The sequence below is a fragment of the Metarhizium acridum genome, assembly GCF_019434415.1.
Source record: "Metarhizium acridum strain ARSEF 324 chromosome Unknown scaffold_356, whole genome shotgun sequence".
Classification (NCBI taxonomy): domain Eukaryota; kingdom Fungi; phylum Ascomycota; class Sordariomycetes; order Hypocreales; family Clavicipitaceae; genus Metarhizium; species Metarhizium acridum.
The window spans coordinates 594146-619852 of NW_027094030.1; the positions used below are offsets into that span (position 1 = coordinate 594146).

Below are 25707 nucleotides of genomic sequence, written 5' to 3' on the forward strand. Positions count from 1 at the left end.
ACTCGCGAGTAGGAACGACAGTCACGGACAAGAAGTCTGGCTTGAAATTGAATAGGCGGTAGAGGATGTATTCAGCTGCAAATTCGCGAGGAGGGTCGTAGGAAAACAAGGCTGCACGAATATGAGCCAGCTGGTCAAGAAGGCGGAGCTGTTGCGAAGAGCTAGCGGGGGTGCGCTATTGAAGGACGGGGGGTCCTTGGTACTGAGCCGGTATGCGAGAGTACAGCAAACGAGAGGCTAAAATTTCCGTCTCCCGTCGCAGCAAGTTGTAGACAGCTACCTCGCAACTAGCCTCCTCAGCTTGTATCTCGATAGGAAAGCCGTCAAAATCTGGCATGTTGACATCGCCGCGAGCTAGACGAGCGACCATATCAGGCATGTTGGAGGTTTTCATGGAAACCCTAAGCATGATTTAGCAAATCTGGATTCATTAGGACACATGGCAATAATGAAAAAAGCCCACATAGTTGTTGGACCCCTTGGTGATGATGGGAATATCCGTCACCTCTGTGCTTAGATTCTCCTCGATCTCGCGGATCAGTAGCCCAACGTCCCAGACGCCCCCAAATGGACTGTTGCCTCTGCGAACCAGATTCAGAAGATTCTTGCCGTCGTACGGCTCGCCTGCTGGGCGTGGAAGGCCACTCATCTCGCCAATACATTTGGATTTGCCCGTGCGCCGCGTCGAACAACTGCGCAATTTCTATCGCCGCGAGATGCGGGAAGCGCAAGCGCCACTGCAATTACCCCAAGTGTCATTGGAGATGTTACCAACCGTGCTAGCCGCCTTGTCCCCGTTGCTACCTTGAAACTGGCAAGGTGTTTGTTTGCAGCTGGAAGAACTAGTTTTTGTAATAGTCATGATGAACAAGCATCGGGGTTGGTCCTGCACTTGTACTTTGCGTCATTGCGCAATGGCTTGCCAGGTTTCGTCATACAGTGGGCGCATTCTGGATGTTGGAGACAAGAAGGCAGCGACGAGTCCGTAGATTTAGACCTGACACGACTGTTACATGATAAAGCGAGGCGCGAATATACACTCTGTGCAAGGAGACGAAATCCTGTATGACACCAACGCCCATGACGCATCGCCAGTTGTCGTGGACAGGATGGAAATTCCGACCTCAATTGATGCGGACGCCCCAGAAGGAGGCAAAATTCAAAGTTTGGCCCAATCGACGCCCTAAAATCCTGACAGCCGACTCCCGACACTAGCGTCCCACTTTTCACCAATCAAATCCCCGCCTCGCCCTTTGTTCCTTCTCAATCCAGCTGGACGACCAAGCCCACCAAAGACTTGGCATTTTCGCACCCCAGCCAAAAATATCCACAGCTGCATCCCTTCAATCCAATACCACGGCTTGCACGACCAGGAAACTTGCTCAAACACTCTCAGCAATCACCTCATAACAGCCGACGACCCAAGCCCGACGGCTGGTCGCATGTCTCCCTCCCCGCGAGACCAAACAAAACAAAACCATGAAGCACAGGCCCATCTCAGTCTGCCAGAAAGCGCAAATTGCGCTAGTTTACACGCGGCTCACCACTCCCGACTCAAGGTTTCACCAAGGGCCCTCGGCGAGTCAATAAAGTTCCGTAGCCCGGGCAGCACCAAAGCATCGTCAGACACGACCTTGTGGTCCTGTCACTCGTACACTGAGGATATTTTTGGCCCGCGAGGCTTGCCTCCCTGCTGCTATAAGATCGGCCGGGTCTGCCTCTGCCTTAGTCCGGGAAATCTTGCCCCGTCTTGGTCTTGGTCTCGCGCTCTGCAAGCCCACACTACAATAGTCCCAGCCTCACAACTCCAACTCGTTGAATACTATCGCAACGCACATTCACAATGGATATGGATCATTCCACCATGCACATGGGCATGACTGGCACCCCGACCGCCATGTCCATGCCAACCTCGAGTGCCGGCAGCCACAGCCACGGCCACGACATGGAGGGCATGGGCAACGGATGCAAGATTTCCGTAAGGCTCAACCGCCCCCTTGAAAATCCCATCTGGTGCAGTCCAGTGACTAACACTAAATCCCCCAGATGCTCTTTAATCTCAACACCGTCGGCTCATGCTTCCTCTCGTCCGAATGGCGCATCACATCCACCGGCATGTTCGCCGGCTCCTGCATCGGCGTCTTCCTCCTCGGCATGGTCCTCGAGTTCCTCCGCCGCTCCATCAAGGAATACGACAGATTCCTCGTCCGCCAGCACGTGTCCAAGTTCCAGTCCTCGGCTAGCCCTGCCGCCGCAGGGGCCACCGATTCTGTCGGCGGCAAGGAGGGCGCAGCCGTCACCTCGTGCGCCGTGGTCCCTCCGTTTCGACCAAACGTGTTTCAGCAGGGCATCCGGGCGTTTTTGCACCTGCTGGCCTTTGTCGTTGCCTATATTCTGATGCTGGTACGTTGTGTGTGTGTGTGGCGTTGGGGAGCGGTTTACCCGGCTCGAAATTACTCTGCGGATTGCTAAGTGCTAACCAAATCACAGCTGGCCATGTACTACAACGGCTACATCATCCTGTGCATCTTCCTCGGCTCATTCTTCGGCGCCTTCATCTTCCAGTGGGAAACCCTTCCCCTCGGGTACGTTTTTTCATCCTCTGAATCTATATATATACCCTCACTTCCAATACTTACGCTAAACTCGGGCAGTGGTCAACAAACTAGCGCCGCTCAAGAAGCCACCGTCTGCTGTGGGTAATTGTTCAACAAGGCATTTCAGCAAAGAAAATCTTTCAAGACGAAATGCTCCGCGAACAGAAGAACCCCGCCATCTTCCCTTGTCCACATGGTGGTGACATGTGGAAACGAACAGTGCATGTAATACAACGTAACGGAACCAGAAGACCGATGTTTGAATGCTGCAACAACATGGAAATACGCAGTATGAATGATTGTAGAGGCGGATACCCGAGATGGTAGATTGGCTCTGGAGCACTACAAGTGCAGGGCAGGCCATGGATATTGCATTCTGAACGCTCCTCATACCCTCCACCCCCCAAAAAGACGCAATAGTTGCTTGTCATTATGTTTCAAATACATAGTTGCAGAATCCAAATTACTCCACTTCAATAGCAAATCATATCAAGAGTAAATTAACAGCTATGCCATTCTTCTACAGAAAATACAAAACTCATTCATTGCGCAATCCAAACGCCAATATGCCTCTGCCGAAATGAAACCGTAACCGCATCATCCAACATAGTCCTGTACAAAAGACGGCTGGATCAAGTAGAAGAGAGAAAGAAAAAAAGGAAAAATATACATGGTTAAGGATGCTCTTATTGAACACGGGCTTATCGCCATACCGTAGTTCCCCTAGTCTCCTGGCGTCGTTGAGAGGCAGGCGTCGATCCGACACTAATAGTAACGCGACGTGGTGCCTCTTTCAAGCCATCTCGCGGGCTATTTGCTGTATTCTCGACTCGGACGCTCCCACCTAGGTTCATCCGCCTAGCCTGGCCAGCGGTCAGGTTTCGGTCACCTTTAAACTCGGGTGGTGAGCAGGTGAGCGGAGGGCTTTTCCGTCGTTCCAGGCTGCCACGACGAGCCCTCGAGATGCCGTTTGTGCTGCTGGCCAACACCGACGGCATGCTGGGACGCGGCATAGCTCGCTCAGGGATGGTGGATATCGAGGAGACGCGTCTTCCATTTGCAGCGACTACTCCGCCCAAGGCACTGGGCCTGCGGCCTTTGGCTGATTGCATGGCACTGCGGAGCTTGCGAACATCAATCATGCTCGACTCAGAGTCTGAGCCGGAGCTAGGTGTCCCTTGAGCAGGGGGGTTGTTCTCATCCACAATGGCCCTCAAAGATGTCGGCTGCGGTGGACTTAACCTGCTGCGATGAGCTGCCGGCAATGACGGCGGCGACATGTTGCCTGTCTTAGAGACATCCAGTGCTCGCAGCGGTGACACCCTGCCAGAATTGGGGGAGCTGGACGACACGCTTCGGCTGAACGTTGGGGCTTGTAGCAATGGTGAGCCTTGTGGCTGCATTGACATTCGGGTCTTTGATAGAAACCCAGCTTGGAATCGCCCCGGCTTGGAAGGTGGTGTGGCCGTCTGGTCCTCCTCTGGTGCCTCAATCCTGGGGCTCGATGTCTCGCGGTTCTGCTCATCCTCGACAAGATAGGTTGGTTGCGGTGGCGGAATCGGGGTCCTCTCTGCTGACGACTGATCAGGGGTTGAGTCCATCTGCTGCGGCGTGTTTGCAAAATCGGCCAGAGTCCCATCTTCGCTTTCGTCATCCCTCCATCGAACACTCCTGGGCTTGGATTTCTTAATTGGTGTGAAGCTAATTCCCTTCTTCGCCGCGCCAAGCACCTTACGTCTTCTTGGCGACGATTTCATCGGGCTGGCAAACACATGCTCATTCTGAACAGCAGCAAGCGCCAGAGGAGCAATGGGTTTGACGTACGCTCCAAGACTTTTCTTCCGCTTCGGCGTGCCTTTACGAGTTGGGGGAAAGATTTCTACCACGGGAAGAGAACCGTCAGGTTTCACCACCTGACCCGCAGCAGTATATCCTGTTTCGAGGAGTTTGTGGATAATCTGTTTAGCGTGAGCGACAGCGCTCTCCTCATCCATGGCCAGAGTATCGGAAAGCGACGCTAGCATCTCGAACTGGGCAGTAAGAAGCATTTGCATCATGGCTGCATCGCCGAGCTTTTCTTGCTCGAGGACTTCACGGTACGCTTCTCGACTAAAGTTGGCTTTGAGGAGCTCTGCCTCCCGGGTCAACGTAGCATGCTCGCCGGTGTCAATGCCCTCTAGGCCTTCGAGTTGTTGCAGACTGTGGGAAAGTGCTGTATCGATAGCCCGCTCCCACGTTGCCTTCTCAAGCTTTTGATGGATATGTTGACGACTATTTTCAAGCTCAAGCTGAATGCCTTGAGCAGTCTTTCGAATAGAAATCAAGTTTTGAGGCATCGACTCGTTATCATGCTCTCTGCTCACAAACGGTATCAAACGCAGCAATCCAACCGGTCAACATGGCAATTCGTCTCTCAAAGGCTTTGAGCTTCTTCATAGTAGCAATGCGCTCCTGACGCTCCGTCGCGGAGTGGTCGTAAGCTGCGCGAAGCCGCAACACACCTTCTCGAGCGACGCCGTCTCGCTTGTCGCATTGCTTTCGAAATTTAGCAAAGAACAATTGTTCAGCATCCTTCTGCTGCGCTTTGAGCTCATTGATGAGAGCCATCTGTTCATCAATCTTAACCAAGAAGTCCTTGACATGGCGATTGACGTTGAAGACGTTGCGAGTAACCTTGGTTTGGATGTTCTTGGCCCTGTTTGCATAGCGCAGTGTATTCTGCGTCTCGTCGAAGTGGGCACTAGAAGGGGATACGCACACAATCATGACTGTCTTGCAGTTTCCGCCCAGCGAAAACTTCAGCAATCGGGTGAGCTTACTGTTACGGTAGGGGACATGTGCGCGCTGGCGCTTGTCACAAAGCGCATTGATACAGCTGCCCAGTGCCAAAAGAGATTTGTTGATATTGGCGCCTTCGGTTAGGCGCACGCCGCGGTTTTTCGTCACCGATGCACGCTCAGATCCGGCCAAGTCGATGATGCTGAGGGTGGCCATGGTATGCGGTTCATTGACATCTGCGTTTCTGTCTTTTTGAGATATATTGATCTGCAATACCGCATGCGACCGAGACGAGGTGGCGTTTGCTTCTGTTGGTGACACGGTTCGATACTCGTTGCCTTGGATAATCATATCCATGACTTCTTGGACATTCTTGGGGTGGTGGCTTGTTAGACCGAACACCGTTACGGCTTGATTGCTATCTTCCCTGAGCATCAGGCCGCCTTGGCTTCCACCAGGTACCAAAAGATCCCGAATCGTTTCATTGTATATTTCGAGATAACTTAAGCTAAGCTCTGTCGACTTTTCCTGGCTCCGGTCCTCGATTTTCTCGAACAGCTCCTGCATGGTCAGGAAAATAATACCCGGGTGTTGAGCGGTGCCAGTGATGGTGTGCGTCTTTCCGCAGCCGGTAGCGCCGTAAGCGAAAACAGTGGCGTTGTAGCCGTCAAGGACACTGTCTAATAAGTTCTTGGTTGTCCCTTCATAGACATCGGACTGTGTAGTGTTTTCGTCGAAAACGCGATCGAATGCAAAGACTTGGTCTTTGACCTTTTTAGACGTGGGGACGACGGATCTGGAGAATCGTTGAACGGGGTTGTCCTCTGGGGGGTCGAAAACACTTTTGCTGAGAATTAGCAATGGCATAATGGTTGCAATGGGATAGTGATGCCACATACAGACAGCGGTCATCTACGACTTTGATGACGCTGCGTAGACCTCGCTGGTGCAGCTTCGGGGCTGGGCCTGCCAGAGAGCCATCTCCAAGGAAGACGGGGCTGTCATCGGTTTTTTGTCTGCTGTTTCATCAGTACCTCTCGTCACGGTCTACAAAGGATTGCGGTTGTCGTCGGCGCAACATACAGCTGGGCAGCCTCCCTGATTGTGAATGGTCGTACGCGAACTATGACTGCGTTAGTACCTTGCTGACGGTGATGGTTGCGTGTAGTTTTCGCGCGTCTTGCACGACGTGTCTCATACCAGCAACAGTGATGGATGATTGTCCCGCAGCCGCCATATTGCAGAGCTTCAGGGACCGGTGCTTGTCTTTGGCGAGGTGTGTTTCGTCTATCGTGTCAATGTCGCCGGTGCGTGGACGGATGGCCCCAAATGAAAGAAATCTCGGTAAAGGGGTATATATTCACGACGGGCGTTTATGCGGGCCGTTTGGTGCAGCGTGGATTCGTGAACGGTATGGGTAAACACATTCGTTTCAGAAACAATGATCCCAGAAATCGACAAGAACCAAAAAAATCTCCCAAGGGGTATCACTTGATATGGCCAATGGTGTCGTCCAAACAAAAACTCTAATGGTCGGAAGAATGTTCAAAACGCAAGCAAACATGTGCAGAAGGGGATGGGGGTGGTGAAGTCGAGTTGAAGAGCAATAGAAGCAAGAGCGTGATTGTATCGTACTGTACGGGGCGAAATGCACGAATGCAAGCACCCACTTGGTGACGTCTATTCGTTTGTTGTTCGACCCTTGCCAACTGCTGCCACAGCAGTGGTGGCTGAGAATAAATATGGTTGCCGTGGTGACGGTAGCGGAACGACCAAGGGGCCGAACAGCTGAATAAGCCAATCAATGCGAGCAGTTGGCAGGACCCGCTTCTATACCGGCAATTGTTACTCAAACGTACGATCCACCAGGCCCATAGTAGGAGCATGGAGTCTCGGGAGATAACTACTTCTTTAGGGGTCCACAATCGCTACCCTACACACAATTTTGAACCGGTGGAATTTTTGAAATGGCTATTGTCCGTGAACCGTGTTGCAGAATGCGGCGAAGAGACAATACAAAAGACATGCAATTGGATATCGAGACTTGAGTGGATTCGACTGTAGGATCATCGTCATAGGATCGGAGGTCGCGATGTCATGATGTAACGTTTTCATCGACTGCCTACTACCTCGTAGGTACCTGTACTAGGCAAGTTCCCGGTTGAGTAAGCCAAAAAGAAGCAACACCGGCTAGTCCAAATATAAAATACCTCCAGATCTACACATCACTGCCTCACATTCCATGTCGTCATCGCCGACCAAAGCGACGCGGAAGCAATAACGGTAACGAAACTCAATGGACGTCCATGGCCAGCCATTCTGTGTCTCTAGCGCACTTTGTAGACTCTGCCAGTTTTGGTTCCACGATGGAGAATCCGTCACAGCAGGTACGTTGGATGCCCCCAGTGTCCGCGCAAGTGAGTCGCATTTGTCTCACGGTGCAAATTGTCAGACCTAAGAGACACCAAGGCCAGAAAATTGGTTTCTTTTCCGTTCGCACAGAATGGGACACATGTAGATGGAGATGTGACGATTCATATCGCCTGCACCAAGCGAGGCTGTTGGTGTCAGCCGGGAATCCTGTGCTTTCATACTTCGTGCTACGCATTCTACTCAGCCAAGTTTGGCCAGACATCGCATTTACTTGTGGACTCCATGTACAGCGACTACACTCCAGCCTTCTCTCTAGAACGAAAACGAACAGCATACATCCTGAGTCTCCTGGAGGGCCAAACGACATCAAGCGCATTAGCCACATTTCCACCAGAGCTACGTCGCCTGGTTGCGCGGGACCTTGTTCGGGAATACGCCGTGGTCAATTTGCATCACCTAGTACATACTGCACCGACTGTTCCCAACACTGTCACCATTGACCTTGAGCAGGACGTATATGCGCTATATGTACGCATTGAGGGTAGCACCTACGTTCAGTCTCTTCACAACAAGGCACCCAAGGGAGCCCGTCTGGACTGCAAGCATATCCATTCCCCGCACCCGGGCCAGGTTGTACGCAAGATATTCTTAGAGTATGATCACCTGGGCATCCGAGGAGTTCACGTGTGCGCTCCCAGAGGTGATTCTCAGCAGACGGCTGACAACGTATGGTGGGTGGAGCTTCGACGCCATCAGGGAGTTCGACAAATTCTGGCTGTATCTGATGTGAGTTTGCCACCATGGAGAGGACGTACAAGCTTACCAACGACGTATCCAGGGGTTGAAGGTCAGGGGAATCATGGATGGGATGGAACAAGATGCAACAGATGGTTCCATCCGTGGCCCTGCCTGGCCAGAGCCAGTCACGGAATGTAAAGTGATGGACCTTGAAGGACTGAAAATTTCCGCCTTTCCTCCCAGAGGATTGAGGATGAACCTTGTCGAATTCAATGCGCCACATGTCGAGGGGTATTTTATCGCTATTTTCCGACGCCAGGTTATCAAGTTGCAGGCACACCGCCAAACAGCAAGCCCGCATTTCTACCATGATGCAGACATCATTTGCAAGGATCTGACGTGGATATACATGCCTGTAGATCCGGGAGAGTACGTCAAAGAGATTGGGACTCTGCGGTGCACACTTCGGCCACCAAGCCAGTTGCATTGGTCTGCAACTTTGATGGTGAGGCACAATGCGTATACAATGTCGCAACATGAAAACGTGGAGCTAATAACTAACTCAATATAGCTTGTCACGAATCGCGGCCGAGCGACGATTTTGGGGAAGATACCCAGTCCTCGGTATACCTATTCTCGAGTCCATGAGATTGGAACTTCACCCTCGAGAGTATACGTCAATGAAGTGGACAGCGTACGAGACGGGCAGCGAGTTAGGTACGTAGGGGTGCAGGCCACGATTCCAACCTGTTGGGAAAAATCGGCCAACTCAAACTCTTGGATGCCGAAATCTATCCCGCATCGGTTTGGCCAATCGCATTTTTACTCGTGCTGTCGGCTGGAGAATGTTGCAGCAGTAACGCCATGCTGTGGTAAGCGTCTTCGACACCGGCCCATCATAGGCATGTTGCTTCAATACCATGATGGGAATCGTGCCTGCGTCGGTCAGTATCGATTGGACTGGACACTGGACACTGTAGCCGTACGACCAGAGCTGCCAATGTGGATTAGGCAAGGAGAGCTGGAGGGCGACAAGAAATATGTCAGTGAGGTTCGACTACACGGACGACAAGGCGTTGACGGCGCGCAGTCTTGGCAAGAAATTCCCTGGCATGGCAAGTTGGAGTGGTGGTACTTGCGACAGGAGGCTAGGGTGATTCATGCCGCGTCAGAGCCCGAGCAACCAGATACGGGAGGCTCGCTATAAACATATGCTCCCATTCTACACGGATTTACGACAGCCGCCACTTGAACAACACAAAGGGGTGCTTTGCCACTGGTCCATGAGATTTCATGAATCTATTCGTTCGTTTCAGGCCCCAACCTGGACCGCCCAAAACGGTCCAACGCTCTACTCCATATGACCGTTTGTCTGTGCCACGAGATGGCCCAGAAGACGCTCTCGTGCATCTCTCACATTTCTAGCGCCGGTCCTGGCCAGTTCAAAGAAAAGCATCAACAGATCTGCCTTGTCTGCATCGACATCGATATATTGCCCCGAATTTGCGACATTTGAGCTCCCATAGAGAGAAGTGAGCTGTTCAGCATCCTCTTCGTACAGCCACACCCGAAACGAAACTCCCACCACGGTGAGGACGAAGAGAGATGGCAAGCCACTTCTTTCCAGACACGATTTTGCCGATTCGACGGCTTGTCTTTCCAGAGCCTCGACAGTACCGCCGCGTACCCTGCATTCTACCCACAGCAACGGGGTCATTGTGTTTCTGACGGCATCGTATCTGCTGACGACGACGGCATCGCGCGCCGGTCTATCGGCTGGTGGGATGTCGCATACCACAGAGTGGACTTCTGGGTTTGGGAATCGCTCGTGCAGTAGGTTTTGCCAGAGAGCGAATGAGTGACGGTCTGGGTCTTGAGATGCTTGCCGGTACATGTGCCGGAGAAGCGGCGTCGAAATGGGGCCCATGGGCAAAGTTGTGTTATTTAGGTGGGCTTGGGTCTTGTATCAAAGTTGCTCGGGATTGAAATTTCCAGACGAGTTCAATTATGTCTTTTGCAGCAAGGAGAAGCGCAAAGGGGAGAGGTGAAGTTGAGCTGCTGCCAAGGGGGAGGAGGACGAAGACGAGGTGATGCCGCCCACCAATCGCACAATGGGGTTGATGCCTAACGACAGTCTGAGCACGGCAAAGGCTCATCTATCAGGAGTATCTTGTACATGGATTGAATTCCGTAACGAAGCGACGGCTCACAGTCACTGGAGGGGGGAGTCGTCGGGAATCTACGCCGGGGAGCTGCTGAGCGGTATAAAAGATCAAAATTCAGGTTCCACTATTTTGTATGCGTATCGCTCTCGAACGAATACCTCGGTATCGCAGGTGTACGTTACTGGAGCACATGGCAGCAAAGTTGAATGTGGTGAAGCCGACATGAAGTAGGTGAATGGGGTGTCAGTTTACGCTCTTGCCCAAATGATTCGTCATGCTGGTCCCCCCCAAAAAGAAAAAAAAAAGCCCATGTATACCGGTCGTTAATCCCCATGACTGCCATGGCCAGGTCACAAATGGGCAGTCTCACTCCTCGAAGCAACAACCTCGTCCAGCCAAGCGTCCAGCCAAGACTGCAACTTGTCGCCCTGCCCCGTGGGCGCACCACAATAGAAGTTGAGGTTCACAAAGGGCGCAATGTGCGCCTCCCGTTCCGCGACGTAAAACTCGACGGGGCCGTAGCCAGCCTGGTCAATCCAAGTCAGCCACCGTCCCGGGCCACACTCATCCAAAAGAAGAAACACACCTCGAGGGTCTTGACAAAGGCGTTTATGCTCGGCAGCAGGATCTCATTCTGGCCCGCCAAGACCAGTATCCTCCCCACGGGCAACCCGCGGAACCAGTCGGCGGGCGCGCTCGACGCGTCGGTGTAGTAGTCCGGCGCGCGGGCGCCCATGTACTTCTCCGCCCAGTACTTCAGGGCCGGGGCATCGAGGACGTCGGCGCCATTGTAGGGGCTCAGCAGGACTTGCCCGTCCAGGGCGGTCCAGGGGGCCATCATGACCGCGGCGGCGAGGGGCTCGGCCAGCGACAGGTCGTCAATCTCGGCGTGGCGGTGCGCCAGGTGCGACAGCACGCCGGCGACGAGGTCCCGGCCGAGTCGCCGACGACGACGCGCGAGGGCCGGCGCGCCCCGTCGGCAACGTACCTCAGGGCCTCGACCGCCTGCCGCAGCTGCGCGGGGTACGTGGCCGCCGGGGCGAGGCTGTAGGCGAGGAAGAAGACGGCCAGGTCCGCGCGCGCCCGCACGAGCGTCATGAAGAAGGCGAGGTGGCCGTTGAGCGCGGGGAGGTTGAAGCCGCCGCCTGTTTTGCGGACTGTTAGCGGGGCACCTTGCGTGCGGTTGCGGTGGGAAAAGCTGACCGTGATACCAGACGAGGACGCACCCTGGCGTCCGGGTCGCCGATCCAGTGGCCCTTGGCGCCGTGGCGGAGCTCGACTGTGCGCGGGGTGAGCTTGAACGACGCCGCCTGGTGCTTGTACACGGCGTCTGTGTCGGGGAAGACCCATCTGTAGTGTCTGGTGGTTAGCTGCTGAGCGACTGGGACACCGGGCTCGATGCCTGGGCGTACTGCTGCTGGGGCGAGGACAGCCGGACGACGAGCTTGCGCACCGCGGCGTACACGACGTGCAGGTACAGCGAGGGCTCATCGTCGGGCCCGCGCCGCCATCCTGTCAGCAGCGCTGAGATGGTGGTGAAGACGAGGGATCCCAGTGCCGGGAGCAGGTCGAGCTTCTCTCTGAGCGTGGGCGTGGGGTAGGCGGCTGTGGAGGGGGCCATGGTGTTTTGGGCGGACTCGGACGGTTTTTTTCCTTCTTCTTTTTAGTATGGGGCTATTTCTTTTGACATGGTTGAATCGTGGCTCTGCTTGGCCGTCACGTTGAAAGAAGGGGTCTCAAAATCGTCGCCTGGTCAACATTACACGGGGTCAGCTACAGTGGCTTGTGCCTCGCTTGGAAGTAAGCCACGGGCAGTCTGTTGCACGTGGCACAGCAGCCACGCACCCCTTGACCAGTGCTTCTCCAGCCACTGCTGGCTGTCCAGAGCAATCGTGTACTCTTTGTGCAAGGTCTTTCATTCGAAGTACGAGCAGCCATCACAGGCACTAGATCAGCTTAAGCTCGAAGGTACCTCACCCACTGTTTTGTAATATGTTGCTATCGATCTGACTGTAAACAAAGAGCTGCAGAATCTGTCCGTGGATCTGCTCTTGGCACTCCAAACTACTTGAACTTGCCGCCTGCTCCGCTCAAGCGGCAACGGGAAGAACCTCCTCGGAGACCTGCTCAGACTCAATTCCGCAGTCAACTCCGGCGACTTTGATATCGGACGTATCAAGCCACTCCTGTAAGCTGCCCTTGCTGATAGTCTTGATGATGCGCTTGTCTGGAGTCATGTATACGATCTCGTAACCGAATCTACCCCCCCTCTGCGACCGATTTCTTCCTTCGTCGAACAGGCCCCGTGGAGTTAAAAGACGAGCAGCTTTGTGAACTCATCAGAACTTCGTACTAATGTAGACAAGGTTTTAAAACAGGAACTTGGACCCCTGTACGTTGGGGTTTCTAACCTCCACGACACCGTCTTAAAGACATTCCAGTCTTAGGGATTACGTCTAAGACGGCCTTCGGCGAGTGTACTAAGGGCGACAATCCGCTCTTTAATGAAGGGTGGGTGGTTGGCCTAGAAGCGCAAAGGAAAGTAATGTGGTTGCCTGGCTTGTCAACCTTATCCCTAAATTAGAGGCATTCATAAGAGATATCATTTTAACACTACCATACCGACGGAAGCTGTTAGCGTAACCTAACACCCTATTATTGGGATTTACAGGCAAACGTAGCTTGGATATTAGCTTCGTCAATAACGATATTACATATAACCCTAACGCCAAGGATTTAAGGTATCGTTGGTCACACGTTTTCGTGGCTGGAGAATTAAAAAGCAACCTAAAAGCCGATACGGCATCAATTACGTGGATTGATCTGGCGAGATATGCCAGAGAGGTTCTGGCCGCTTAAGACGCTCGACGCTTTATTCTAGGGCTTTACACTCTGCGGGTCGCTAATGAGGGTTTGGAAGTTTTATCGGCTAGGAGGGTCGCCTTGGAACAGTTTGACATTAACAAGAACGGACAAATGTTCGTAATAACGGTTCTCGGATTTCTGTGGATGGATGAAGAGAAACTTGGGTTTGACCCTACAATTATGGTATCTGGCAGCGAGCGGTACATTGAGATTGAACGAAACGGTCGGAGAGAGCGACTTATTATCAACGAGGTTATAAAGCGCGCACCGTGTGTCGCGGGCCAAGCGACGACCTGCTGGAGAGCTTATCGGAAAGACGACCTAAAGCCGCCACTTGTCATTAAAGACTCATAGCAGTACACTGACCGGGATGAAGAGGGTGAACTTCTCCAGGAAGCAACCGAAAAGAATGTGATTAATGTGGCCCGATACTACCACTATGAGACTGTTCGAATCCACGGCATCACCGACGATATTTTAAATAATGTTCGAAGGGGACTGGATGTTACTAAAGCCGCGAATTATCGACGCACTAGATCAACCCTACCACTAGCCACCAGTAGTGTTGGCCTCAAGCGGCCATCAAGCGAAACCGACGCCGTGCCGCCAGGCAAGCGATCCTACTCAAGATCTCCCACCAAACGTAGCATTAAATCACTGGTAAACAGGGTTCACAGGCGGACTATTATTTGTGATTATAGGAAGCTAATTTATAAGGCTACCTCACGAGCGTCTCTACTTACCTACCTAGCAGGTTGCCTTAAAGGGTATAAGTCTCTACACAACGCAGGTTTACTACACCAAGATATTTCTATTAATAACCTTATAATTAACGAAGAAGAAGAGAATCCCTTATATCTAGCTTTTTTGATCGATCTTAATCTTGCTATTAGAGAGCAACGAGTAGCTGCCTCGGGAGCCAAGGGTAAAACAGGGACAAGAGCCTTCATGGCTATTGGTACATTGCTGGGCGAGCAGCATTCTTTTATGCACGACGTGGAGTCCTTCTTCTGGGTACTGTTCTGGATATGCATTCATTTTGATGGTCAAAATGAAAGAGTAGTTAAGCGGTTTGAGAGTTGGAATTTCGCTGATCCTGAGGAGCTGGCAAGTTCCAAAAAGGGAGTCATAAGTGGCGAAGAGGATTTTCTCCAAATTGCGCAGGAAAACTTCGCTCCATACTACAGGCCGTTTATTTTAATGGTCAATAGATTGAGGCGAGAGGTATTTCCCAAGGGAGAGAGGTGGAAGAGACCAAACACTGATCTATACGCCCGGATGAAACGCATCCTTGTTGAAGCTCAGAAAGATCAAGCATAGAAAGTCATACCAAAAGAGGCTGATGCTGGAGCAAAGTTGTACTATTGAAACCTGTTTCCACCTTGAGACTGTGGTGACATGATGTGGAAGAAAGTCTGAGTGACTCGGGTTGAGAACGCGTGGTAATCACGGCTCACGCGCAGCGAGACCATCCAGACGCGGCCACCCCCTCGTGGGATCGTTGAAGGTGTGATGTGAACGGCTACAGTAGGGTTGACTGCCCCGCCCAATAGCCTTCAATTTGCAGGGCTAGAACGTGGTTGGTTCGTTAACAAGGCACCAGACCAGGCACAAACCCAGTGGGACGACCACTAGTCAGGCCCTGGCTGCCCGAAAATAGCGCTGTGCAAAATGCTTAGAGTACTGCGTTGCTGCCCCCGCCCCTTGTTTGAAACATTTGAACCTACATAATCTTCTTACATATTGCGAAGAGAGCCTCGCGTTTGAAACGCCTCAGCCGCTTATTTTGTGGTGAATTGAAATGCATTGAAGATGATGCGGACGCTACCGAGCCGCCATTATTTTCAGGGCCCCGAGCTGTGAAGCTTTAAAGGTCATGAAGAAATGTTCCATGGTATCCTGCGTCTTCCTGAAGAACCTAGAGGTACTCCGCACATTGGGTCATTTACGCTAAACCATATTTAACTAGCGGTTTATCTCGCTATTTATCTATTTACCGAAACCGCGACGCTCTTAACGCCTTCTACTGTAGCTGGTTGCGATGGAGAATGCTTGTTTTTCGAATTGGGTTCGTTTTCCGGGGAAGTGGGCTGGCCATGAATAAATGTCAGCTGGCAAGACGGGAGATTGGCTGCGTGCGGGGTAGGAACGTCTAACCACGTCGTCGGCGTATCGACTGTCCTGCAAGAAGACCAGCCGGGAGCATTTTTGGCATGAGGTGACGAGTGACGGGGCAACACGGCTTCACATTTTCACTGCCCTCATCCAGCACGACTCGCCCTCGGGCCTCTCGGCCAGCCTCGCCATCTGCACGGCGTCGGGGCTATCCGCGCCGTCCCACAGCGCGCTCGCCTCGGCCGCGAGGTGCGCCCACCTGAGCGTGTGCCAGTAGTGGCCGGCGGCGCAGTGGGCGCGCGCGGCGAGCACCAAGGCCTCGTGCACGTCGGCGTAGAGCCGCTCCTGCCGGAACAGGCTGACGAGCGCCTCGGCCATCTGCGGCGGCGGGCTGTCGTCGTCGCCCTCGTCGCCGCGGAGCCGGCTCAGCAGCCGGTCCATCTCGGCGACGCGCCTGTCCGACAGGGCCGCCAGCTCGGGCGGCTGCGAGCACGCGCTGCACGAGCAGTTGAAGCCCCACGACGCGCGCAGCCTCGACAGCCGCTCCGCCCGGCTCTGCAGCGGGCTGATGTACGTGATGGAGATTTCGGCCCCCGGCGCAATGTCCGTGAGCGCGTGCACGCGTTGCGTCAGCGTCGCCTCGTCGAAGAAGTAGACGGCGTTGGGGCGGCAGTCGTGGTTCAAGCGCTGGGCACCACAAGAGGTCAACTGGTCAGCACAGGATTCTGCCCCCCCTTTTTTGTCATCATTATTATAATCATCATTTGCGTCCATACTTACCGCCATCTCGGGCAGCACGCCGTAAAAGGTGTCGTCGCCCATGTGCAGCTCAAACGCGTTGGGGTCAATGCGGTCCGCGACGGGGTCGTCGCCCGGCCGGGCGTGCAGGTCCCAGAACCGCTTCTGCATGGCGGGCGGCAGCTTGTCCACGGCCAGGGCGGCCAGATCGTCGTTGCCGGCGGCGGCGTCGTCAAAGGCCTCGGCGTCGAGCAGCAGGATGGGCGTGTCGGCAAAGATGCGGTCGCCCCGGTGCAGCGTCCTGGTGGCCACGAGCCCGCGGCCCTTGCCGGCCATCTGCCGCTCCTCGTACGGCGGCGACGAGAAGTCGTTGGCGTAGGCCGGCGCCCGCACCTTGGCGAACTGCTGGATGCGCTCCGGCGTCGTGACGATGGAGAGGCCCCTGCCGCCGGCGAAGCCCGCCGAGTGGTACACGAGGAAGTCGTCGCTGGTGTTTTGCGCCAGCCCGTGGCCCGGGGGGGATAGGGGCGAGACTGCGCTGCCCGGCCCCCCCGGCCCACCCAGCACGAGGGGACTAAGAGGTGTCTGGGCGAGCGGGAGCAGTTCCTTTGCGATTTGGAAGTATGCCTGGCAGAGCGAGGCTGCGGCGCAGAGGAGCAGGATCGCTTGGGGGGCCGGCACGCCCATGGTGCTTGCTGGCGAGGGCGAAGGGGATGATGCGGGGGGGGTTTGTATATATATGTATGTGCGTGATGTGTGTGTAGTTAACGTATATATGTCTGTGAGTGAGCGAGGGAGTAAGAGTGTAGTCGCATGTGGGAGAGATGTGTGTATATATATAATATATGTGTGTGTGTATGTGGGTGAGTGTAGTTTAATATACACCTACACGCATTATCCCCGACATGCAGATGGATTCACAACTCGCCATCAGCCCACGCACAACACAAGACGACGGCCCTCAGCCGGATGCAGCTCAGAACCCTGCGTGCGTCTTCGCGCCTGTCACGGGCTACGTTTCGAGATGGTCCAACCCGTGTTCTGGGGAACCCTGGATGAAACGCAAAAAGCCACTCACACCGCACAATACCAGAGGATCGGCAACCGGCGCCCGTGCGCTGTAATTTAGCCAAGACTGTCTTTAAACACGGGTCGTCTACAGTCTAAAGCTTCCCCTTTGTCCTGGGCCTATTTGGCGTATTGTGGCAGTTTCTGCTGCCTGTCAAACCTGTCAGGATGCAGATCCGAAACATGGGCGCCATGAATTGATATGCACATTGGCGATGAAGTGGTTCTTGGTTGCCCGCGGGTAAATCTGGATTGAATCCTACCAGACTTTATTTGAAAAGCGGGCGCGACCGTGTGCGCTGCAGACGATGCTAGTTGACACTGGTGAGGCGTGGGAAGCGAATTCAATGTTTGCACATCAACGATGCTGCGGCCTGCCGACGGGACCTTGTCGGTACTTTTCGCCGTTTTAATCTCCTCCCAGTGGTTAGAAATAAATAAATAATAATAATAATGGCACGACTTCTCGCAGGAAAAGAATGGGGAATGCTGCTTTGCAACATGTGGTCGCGGTGCTGTGCGGTGGCGGTGCAAGAGGAAACGGATGCCGTTGCAGACGGGCGTTTCTGCGCCGCAGCTGGGCAGGAGTCGGTTGATGATCAGTTCATGTGAAATCTGCTTGGCTGGAAGAAACGTATAGACAGGTTGGGCGAGATTGTGCTTGCAGAAATGCCGAGTGTTTCTTGAATCCCGAGAGCCACGTTCCAGACATGAGCCCTGGCCGAACACGTCATGCCAAATACTGCAAGAATCTCGAATTGCAGAAATATAATAAAAGAAATCACAAAAATATTCCTTAACAAATACGATAAAGTTGCAGCATGTGACATGTTGCAAATTGCAATTATCCAGAAATCTACAACCGTCCACCGGTTAAATACAGCCTGGCGCCATTGCCACCAGGGATTCGCAACACAGGTCGTCTGAGAATTCAACTCCACCTCAGTAGGAAACGCGACACTCCTCAGCCTCTAATAATTGATTTCCAAAGCTTCCAATCAGGTACATCTGTTTTAATCCTTTGTCACACGAAAGCGACATGTTCCTCCTAAAACGGTTCATATATCCTAACGTAGCTTAAACCGGCTGCCTTGGCATAAATAATGCATCGCGAGGGATCATAAGGAGGTTAAACCGGGCTTTCAAGGATAAAAGCTTAAAGCAGCTATAACCTAGATACCGCAGTTATCAAGGTCAGGTTATATACGTGTAAATAATAGTATATATACAAGTTAAATGTCAAGTTCTTAAATCAATTAAATTGAGAACCGTTTAAACTTTAAGATAGTTACTCAATTAAAATTAAAGCCATTACAAGCACTCTATTAATCCCTTGTCACATTCTTAATGAAAGTGTTAATCCTCATGTATAACGGTCCACCCAAGTCATCCGCATAGTCGCCTGCGCACTCCCTTCGATATCCATGGCCACCTAAAGAAAAGAATAGATATTCATGGGGATCCCGTACAAGGTTAGTGAGTAATAAAGGAAGACTCTGCACGTACAAAATATGACGGATAGTTCTAGGGATCTATCCAGGCTGCAGAATTTCTATATTACCCGTTGTGACAAGGGCGGGTTGACTGGGTTTGGAACAAAGGTTCAATTCAATCTCAACAATAGACTTTAACGTATCAAAGCTTCTTAGTTTTCCACGAGGCCCTGAGGGAATAAAGGTCACATAAATACAGGAAGTCGGTCAACACTCGAGGCTGAGGCAGGCATCGTTTAGGTCCGGCCCCGGGCCTCGTGATATTTCCTTTGTTGTGCGACCGTTGTGGGCTCAACCTCCATTGTTGTGGGCCAAACGTGTGACACCCGTCACGTAAGCTATATCCTGTTGATGAGTCTTCTATAAAACTAGATGCCTCCGTAATAAATCTTCCTGGGCCATATCTTCAAGTGCTACGTCAAGTGTGTTGGCGTCGTCACAGACTTCCACAGTAGCCCACGAGTGCCAATTGTCATCCAGCTGGGCACTCGTAAATCTTTACACTCAGGCACGACCATCGAGTCACAGAGGCAAAACACTAGCATCACTGTGCATAAAAATACTGCATATTTTGCATTCCACTACGTGTTCGTCAATACGTGTGCTCGTAACCTGCATCCGCTCGTCACAGGTGTCGCACCCGTGCTGCATAGTGTAGAGCGTGGGAGCCCACCCCAATCTATCTACTGTAAAGAATTGCGCTTTATCCAGGAGTTTCTGTCCGACTTGTCCTGTCCTGGCTTTTTGCCACATTTCGGGTAGACTTGACGTGGCAAACTCTGAAAAAGCAAAGAGGACATGTAATTCGCGACCTTTCCCCCCCTTCTTTTCACAATACCCATTCTTCATGGGCCTTGTGTAGCCGCTCGAGACGGCATGTGTTACTCAGAGCACGCTGGGGTGGAAGGGCCTGTTGTATGCGCTGTAAGTTGCGGCAGGGTTAGTCGTGGCAGGCTTTGTCACGGCTGAGGGCACGTTGTAGACGGGCGTGTTGTCTAGGGCCTTGTTCGTGACGTCCTTGGGCTTCGTCATGGGGGGCTTTGTAGTGGCGGGCTTCACCGAGGTTTGAAGCGTTGTGTGAATGGAATAGATCTGGGTCTGATGGGCAGGAGTTGGCTTGCTCACGTGAGTCTTGGTCGTCGGTATGTGATGGACAGGGACGTGATGGTGTGTAGGCTGGACATGGTGCGTCTTGGTGCTCTGGGTGTGCTGCACAGGGTAATGCTCCCCGCACCCATAAGGAACCACGAACTTCTTGTCCTCGGTGCGCTTCTCGAGCTGTTTGGGCAGCCCGGGCTCTCCGTGCAGTCCCTTGTCGTGTATTCCGACCTCCACGGGGTGCGGCTCATGAACCCGGTGCATTCCGTGCTCTCCGTCATGCGGTCTTTGGCCATGACCTCCGAGCATGCCGGTGCTTGCCTCTTGAGGTCCATGGCCTTCGTGGTGTCTAGGGTCCTCGTGGTGTCCATGATCTTGGCCCCCATGTCCCTGGTTCTTCGGCTTCTTCCTCCTCCTCTGAGTCTCTTCATCCTGGGCCACATCTTCAAAGTCCTCGCGAGACTCCAGCCGGTAACTGACTTCAATGACGCTGTCCTCCTCTTCAACGGCCTCGTTTCTGGCAGCAATCTCTCGCAGGGCCTCTTCCATGTCTCGCCGAGCAAAGCTGTGCATTTCACCCTGCTGCATGGCATTTGAATCCTCCTGGCTGACGGTACTGGCGATGGCGCCGCTGAAAACCGTGGCGAGGGCGAGAGCGTGTGTCAGTCTCATAGTGATTGGAGCCTGGATGATATCGCAGTTAAAACAGGTTTGGAAAGTAGAGAAGGGTCCAGACTATGCGCCGGCTGAAGAAGTTGCTTTTGAGCTGGATTAATTGGTGGAAAGAAAATACGGCAGGATGGACTGACTCCTTTATACCTGTCTGCCCTGGGCAAGAGTTGTACTGTTTGCTTGTCGTGAGCGAAGTTGATTTCCACTTCCGGCCATGATAAAACCAGAACGGCATACAATCTATGGGTCTGGGGGCTGCTTGCCAATGTCTCGAGTGGCATCTGAGCAACGATTACAGCGGATTGTGAAAGGCAATGTTGTGATGGTGCGCAATGTGCCCGACAATGCGCGCTCTTGGGCCATAATGTCTTACTTTGTAAAACACGTCGTCTTTCGAACCTATTGTCAACTAGACTTGATAGGTTATTTCTAAATCATGTTCTCCACTGTCTGTGTCATTTTGCAGGTGTCAACACGTTATTGCTAGGTTGCCTCGCACCTATTGTTTCTGTTGTGCGGTTGTTTGCGGTTTGCGACTTTCCTTGCCCTTTATACATTTTAATTAGCCCGTACTCTTCGCGATCCGTGAGCGAATTATGCCAAAAACTGTACAATAGTGCTTGGGAAGTTGAAAAATACCTGCTAGAGCACAGGTGATTGTGCAGTTGGGTGCCTAGATGATCAGCGCGGTGTGGCGGTCTGATGTCTGGCTGAAGCTTGTTGCGAGGAGAGACAGGAGTGCTCAAGGCAGCAGAGGCAATAGTCTCTCGTGACTGGCATTGAGATGTGAAGAGGATGAATGGACTGACCCCGAGAAAAGCCTCAAGACTTGGTATCCATCGTAATCCACTGACTTCATCATGTTGGTTGTTGTGGAGTTGTGCATCGCTGTAAATGCAGTTTGTTTTCGCGTAGTGACCCTGTGACCACGGCACATTACTGCTACCATGGAGCCATGCATGTTGGTCATGTTATGTAGATCAGTGAGTGTCCACCTAAGCGGCGTCGCATGTCTTTGTTCTTCGTTTGCTGGTTGCCCTAATCCAAAGCGGTACATGAGACCCCTACTTATATCGGGTGAAATGCAGCTGTTTTCCTTGTTTTTGGCGCGCTTGGAGTATTTTTCGTCATTTATACCCCCTTCTTTGTTTCTCATCTTTTGCAGACCCTGTCTAAAATGCCGCCATAGTGACCTGGGAGGCTTGGAATTTGAAAGTTGTCGTGAAATTGGGCTCTGGTCGAGGATACATGGTGGGAGCTGGGCGTAGAGAGTCGCACTACTTTTCCTCGTGCTTTTCTGCAATACCACTGTATGGGTGAGTGACATGTACATGAACTGACGAATGGATATTGTGAGGTATACCCACGTGCCTGGTAAGAATTTGGTCTTGTGCGGCATCATGATATCCCGGGATGTCGTACCAGTTGCTGACCAAATGATAACTGGTGCTGGTTTAGCTTCAAATATTGTGAGTGACTACAAAGTTTCTTCGAGGTTCGACCACAGCATTAAAAGCCATATGACTTACTTGACTCTGATGTCTTGCTTAGATAAAGAAAGTTGACCTTCTTCTGCAGAGTTGAGCATAAAAGCATCTGATACTGGGATTCCAAGCATTTGGGGAGCAATTAAATTGAACAGTCTCTACGGAGTACAGATTTTTTTTTTTTTTTTTTTCATTTTTTCATTTTTTTTTTTTTGCCTTCAAATGAATCTCTTTGCATAACAGCAAGAGCTAGGCATTGGGGCATGGCCAATACCTGAAGTCGACGCGTTTGCAGTCACTGGCAGTTTGCAAACGCGTAATCGCTTCACACTTGGTAAAGTCCCCCAGCCTCTCGACGAACGCGGCTGGAAGGCAGGCAGGTGTTAACACCTGCAAGGACTGTGAACTGCCAGATGCCCCAGGCGCCTAACAAACAGACATCATAGCGCGTCGAGGTATATGTTAACCGTCTGGTCCAACATGTGTTTCTTCGCCTTTCTTTCCGCCTGCCTCAGCTGTCACCACACATTCCCGCCTACCGTCACAATATAATCAGAGCTTCTATGTAAGTGCTTCTTAGACCTACGGCCCTTGATCCACGTTTCGTCTATTTAGTCACTTTTCTTATCTATCCTCTGTACAGCCAACCAAAATCTCTCCTTGGAAATGGATCCCCTTCTCGCAGCTCGCCTGTCCGAAATCCAAAGGGAAGAAGAAGAAGAAAGAAAAGAAGAGGAAGAAGAAGAGGAAGAGGAAGAGGAGGAAGACGGAGAGTATGAGGAAGACGAAGACGAAGAGGAGGAAGCAGTAAGCTTCCGGCTCCTAGCCCCTAGAGCCAACCGACACTTAGATGAACAAGCCCCTATTCGTACTCTTCTTTTCCAGGGACCACCACGAGCACTCGAGCGTCTTCTTGCCGTGGCTGTTCGACCGCCCAATTCATGTCATGTACCAGAGAAACATGACAGCCAAGCCAAGGCCAGCTTTTCTAATAAGATCCAAAGAGGAAACCGCATCACGGGTCAAGCAGCCAAAATTACTACCGGTCATGCGGTAACTATTCTCGACCTGCCATTGGAGATTGTTCTACAAGTATTCGACCAAGTAAAACGTATGGAAGACGTCATCTGCCTCGGCCTAGCTAGCCGATCACTCTGGGTTATCGCTCGACAACGCCTCGACGATTATTACATGTCGCTCTCGGGCCAATGGTCCGGCGAGAATATTCTTTACTCTGGAGTCATGACTTTGGTGTCGGATCTCCCTCTGGGATTGTTCTTGGGGGAAGACACAGTACCCCCAGAGTTTCTCGAACATTATTTTAACATCTGGTGTCCTAACACGAAGCCGCAAAAAACACCACCAAGCATCGCAGCAGAGTCCATGCGCCCGTATAATAATTGCAAGAGTCGGGACCGGTTGGATGATCCTGCATTCAAGTTGGCTTACACAGAAATCGTTTGCGAAGACTCAGCCTACTTCCCGGAGGATGAGCCGTGGATTCTACGAAATATCAGCACAAAGCAGTTTGTTCGCTCTGAGGCTATTGCGATTAAACCGGAATATATCCATGGTCCTTTTATTGACTACTTGGGTTTTCGTGAAGTCGTTGTGGCAATGGCCAGTTGGTCGTTGACACGTTTTCACGCGATGAGAGACCCGACGACGATCTGGCGGGGAATCTGGGCAGGTAATCGCTTCGACATCACAACTCTCGCCAGACACAACTTGGATACTCGGGCTGCGGAGTGGCAAGACGTGAGCGAGGACGTAGCAAACACAATTGCTTCGGCTAATTATGGTGTGACAAGGGCTTAATAGAGGGCTTAAAGCAAAAGGGCTTAATTTAATAATAATCTTGTAGGATGTTAAAGGTTCTTAGTTTCTCTAAGCTAAAAGGTAAGAGGAGACTATCTTATATATATAAAAGAAATAGCTTATACTTAATATATCTTATAATTCTTATAATTTCTTTATATAATAAAGAGCTTTTAATTCTTACTTAACTTAATTTATATAATATTAACTCTCTTTTTTTATAAGCTTAATCTTAAGTAATATAAGGTTATTTATACTCTTTAATTTTAAGGCTAATTAAAATTATTTAACTTATATTATTATAATAAAAACTTTATACTTTTATTTAAAAAGTATTTATAAAGCTTTTAAGTTTAATACTTTTTAATTAATTAACCTTTTTACTTAATTAAGTACTTTACGTTATTATTATTAATTTATTAAGAGTTTTTAATTACTTTTACTTAATAATTTTTATTTATTTTAATAAGTAATATATTTTATAGAATTTATATAATATTAAAAGCTTTTTAATTATTATTTATATAAAATAGCTTAATTAAAAAGATATAAAAGAAATTATAATTTCTTTAAAAAGCTAATAAAATTAATTATATTATTATTAAAAAGATTACCTTAATTATCTTAAAGGGTTTTAATATCTTTTTATTTAATTTCTTAATAGATTACTTTATCTTAATATTTTAAGTATTTAATATTATAAGTTAATTTACTTTATATTTAAGAGCTTTTATATATTATTAATTAAACTAATCTTTTATTTATTATTAGCTTTATTTTAAATATTTTTTAACTTTCTTATATACTTAAATTATTTAATAAGAGTATAATTTACTTTTAAGGTTTTTAAATTTTTCTTATAATATAAATAAGTTACTTATTAAAGAGTAAAAGCTATAATTTATATAAAATAATGTTATTTTAATTAAAGCTAATATAAAGTTATTATATATAAATTTTATTATTAAAAGAAGGTTTTTTTAATTTAATATTTTATAGTTTATAAAAGCTTAAAGATATACTTTAAGAGTTTAATTTATACGCTTTATTTATTTATTTATTTATAAATAAAAGGCAATACTTATTTAACTTTTAATTCTTATAAGCTTAAAAAAGTTAATTTATAAGTATACTATAAATTATAAGTCTTTATTTAATATAATATCTTATAATATCTTATAATACTTTTAATAAACTTAAGTAAAGATTTAAATTAAGTCTTTTATCTTTTTTTCTTTTATTAAAAGAGATATAAAGTAAGCTATTTTAATAAAGAGATTTATTATAACTTAAATTAAGTTATATTTATTTAATAAGAGTAAGTTTATAATAAAGTTTATTATTATTAATTATTAAAGCTAATAATAAAGGTTTAATAATTAAAGAAGTTTAAAGGCTACGTATTATAAGTTCTTATTTCTTTAATATTTAAGGTAATTATATATATAGTTTTTAATTATTATCTTTATATTTAATTATTAAAAGTATCTTATAATTAACTTTATTATTTTATTTATATTAAAGTAATTTATTACCTTAAAGTTATACTTTAACTTTAAAATTTTCTTTTAAATAGCTTTTAAAATTTAAAGATAATCTTTTTTATATAAGAGATTATTCTTAATTATTATTATTTTTCATAGCTTTCTTAGTTCTTTTTAATAAATAAAGTTATTCTTTATTAATACTTAAAGCTATTAAA

At 49.8% G+C, this 25707-nt stretch overlaps 10 protein-coding genes across 11 annotated transcripts; 3 read left to right on the forward strand and 7 right to left on the reverse strand.

Annotated features, from left to right (window-relative positions):
- Positions 1 to 371: 371 nt before the first annotated feature.
- On the reverse strand, positions 372 to 649 carry J3458_015561 (uncharacterized protein; the record flags this gene model as incomplete). Its single annotated transcript, XM_066120828.1, has 2 exons — positions 372 to 401; positions 464 to 649. The coding sequence occupies 2 exons, from the start codon at positions 647 to 649 to the stop codon at positions 372 to 374; spliced, it is 216 nt and encodes a 71-aa protein (XP_065974156.1).
- A 754-nt stretch (positions 650 to 1403) lies between these two features.
- On the forward strand, positions 1404 to 3080 carry CTR3_1 (Copper transport protein CTR3). The gene is made up of 4 exons (XM_007817145.2): positions 1404 to 1978; positions 2047 to 2403; positions 2491 to 2585; positions 2655 to 3080. Exons 1-4 carry the CDS (start codon positions 1844 to 1846, stop codon positions 2701 to 2703), a joined length of 636 nt encoding a protein of 211 aa, XP_007815336.1. The 5' UTR covers positions 1404 to 1843; the 3' UTR covers positions 2704 to 3080.
- Positions 3081 to 3298: 218 nt separating this feature from the next.
- KIP3_1 (tubulin-dependent ATPase kip3) lies at positions 3299 to 4933 on the reverse strand (the record flags this gene model as incomplete). The annotated part of the gene is made up of 1 exon (XM_007817146.2): positions 3299 to 4933. The coding sequence occupies one exon, from the start codon at positions 4931 to 4933 to the stop codon at positions 3299 to 3301; it is 1635 nt and encodes a 544-aa protein (XP_007815337.2).
- Positions 4934 to 4943: 10 nt separating this feature from the next.
- KIP3_2 (tubulin-dependent ATPase kip3) lies at positions 4944 to 6612 on the reverse strand (the record flags this gene model as incomplete). The annotated part of the gene is made up of 4 exons (XM_066120829.1): positions 4944 to 6216; positions 6275 to 6391; positions 6459 to 6498; positions 6576 to 6612. 4 exons carry the CDS (start codon positions 6610 to 6612, stop codon positions 4944 to 4946), a joined length of 1467 nt encoding a protein of 488 aa, XP_065974157.1.
- A 937-nt stretch (positions 6613 to 7549) lies between these two features.
- On the forward strand, positions 7550 to 10771 carry J3458_015565 (uncharacterized protein). Of its 2 annotated transcripts, XM_066120830.1 has the most exons (4): positions 7550 to 7762; positions 7828 to 8534; positions 8587 to 8991; positions 9058 to 10771. In XM_066120830.1, the coding sequence occupies exons 1-4, from the start codon at positions 7672 to 7674 to the stop codon at positions 9691 to 9693; spliced, it is 1839 nt and encodes a 612-aa protein (XP_065974158.1). In that variant the 5' UTR covers positions 7550 to 7671; the 3' UTR covers positions 9694 to 10771. The 2 variants fall into 2 exon arrangements, with proteins under 2 accessions (XP_065974158.1, XP_065974159.1); XM_066120831.1 differs by having other exon boundaries at positions 7551 to 8534.
- Positions 9838 to 10413, reverse strand: J3458_015566 (uncharacterized protein; the record flags this gene model as incomplete). The annotated part of the gene is made up of 1 exon (XM_007817148.1): positions 9838 to 10413. One exon carries the CDS (start codon positions 10411 to 10413, stop codon positions 9838 to 9840), a length of 576 nt encoding a protein of 191 aa, XP_007815339.1.
- On the reverse strand, positions 10772 to 12353 carry J3458_015567 (uncharacterized protein). Its single transcript, XM_066120832.1, has 4 exons — positions 12064 to 12353; positions 11855 to 12001; positions 11238 to 11796; positions 10772 to 11178 (listed from the first exon to the last, which is right to left on the reverse strand). Exons 1-4 carry the CDS (start codon positions 12270 to 12272, stop codon positions 11002 to 11004), a joined length of 1092 nt encoding a protein of 363 aa, XP_065974160.1. The 5' UTR covers positions 12273 to 12353; the 3' UTR covers positions 10772 to 11001.
- Positions 12354 to 15008: 2655 nt separating this feature from the next.
- On the reverse strand, positions 15009 to 17056 carry J3458_015568 (uncharacterized protein; the record flags this gene model as incomplete). The annotated part of the gene is made up of 1 exon (XM_066120833.1): positions 15009 to 17056. The coding sequence occupies one exon, from the start codon at positions 17054 to 17056 to the stop codon at positions 15761 to 15763; it is 1296 nt and encodes a 431-aa protein (XP_065974161.1). The 3' UTR covers positions 15009 to 15760.
- Positions 17057 to 19815: 2759 nt separating this feature from the next.
- On the reverse strand, positions 19816 to 20700 carry J3458_015569 (uncharacterized protein; the record flags this gene model as incomplete). Its single annotated transcript, XM_007817151.2, has 1 exon — positions 19816 to 20700. One exon carries the CDS (start codon positions 20698 to 20700, stop codon positions 19816 to 19818), a length of 885 nt encoding a protein of 294 aa, XP_007815342.1.
- A 2153-nt stretch (positions 20701 to 22853) lies between these two features.
- On the forward strand, positions 22854 to 24005 carry J3458_015570 (uncharacterized protein; the record flags this gene model as incomplete). The annotated part of the gene is made up of 1 exon (XM_007817152.1): positions 22854 to 24005. The coding sequence occupies one exon, from the start codon at positions 22854 to 22856 to the stop codon at positions 24003 to 24005; it is 1152 nt and encodes a 383-aa protein (XP_007815343.1).
- Between the last annotated feature and the right edge of the window lie 1702 nt (positions 24006 to 25707).

Bases quoted from the DNA above. Each gene is read 5' to 3' on its own strand.
- J3458_015565 (XM_066120830.1), top strand. From the start codon at position 7,672: ATGGACGTCCATGGCCAGCCATTCTGTGTCTCTAGCGCACTTTGTAGA. The intron at 7,763-7,827 runs GTACGTTGGATG...GCAAATTGTCAG, and splicing joins TGGAGAATCCGTCACAGCAG to ACCTAAGAGACACCAAGGCC. The intron at 8,992-9,057 runs GTGAGGCACAAT...AACTCAATATAG, and splicing joins ATTGGTCTGCAACTTTGATG to CTTGTCACGAATCGCGGCCG.
- CTR3_1 (XM_007817145.2), top strand. From the start codon at position 1,844: ATGGATATGGATCATTCCACCATGCACATGGGCATGACTGGCACCCCG. The intron at 1,979-2,046 runs GTAAGGCTCAAC...TAAATCCCCCAG, and splicing joins GCAACGGATGCAAGATTTCC to ATGCTCTTTAATCTCAACAC. The intron at 2,586-2,654 runs GTACGTTTTTTC...AAACTCGGGCAG, and splicing joins TGGGAAACCCTTCCCCTCGG to TGGTCAACAAACTAGCGCCG.
- J3458_015567 (XM_066120832.1), bottom strand. From the start codon at position 12,272: ATGGCCCCCTCCACAGCCGCCTACCCCACGCCCACGCTCAGAGAGAAG. The intron at 11,797-11,854 runs GTCAGCTTTTCC...TCCGCAAAACAG, and splicing joins CGTCCTCGTCTGGTATCACG to GCGGCGGCTTCAACCTCCCC. The intron at 11,179-11,237 runs GTGTGTTTCTTC...TGGATTGACCAG, and splicing joins CCTTTGTCAAGACCCTCGAG to GCTGGCTACGGCCCCGTCGA.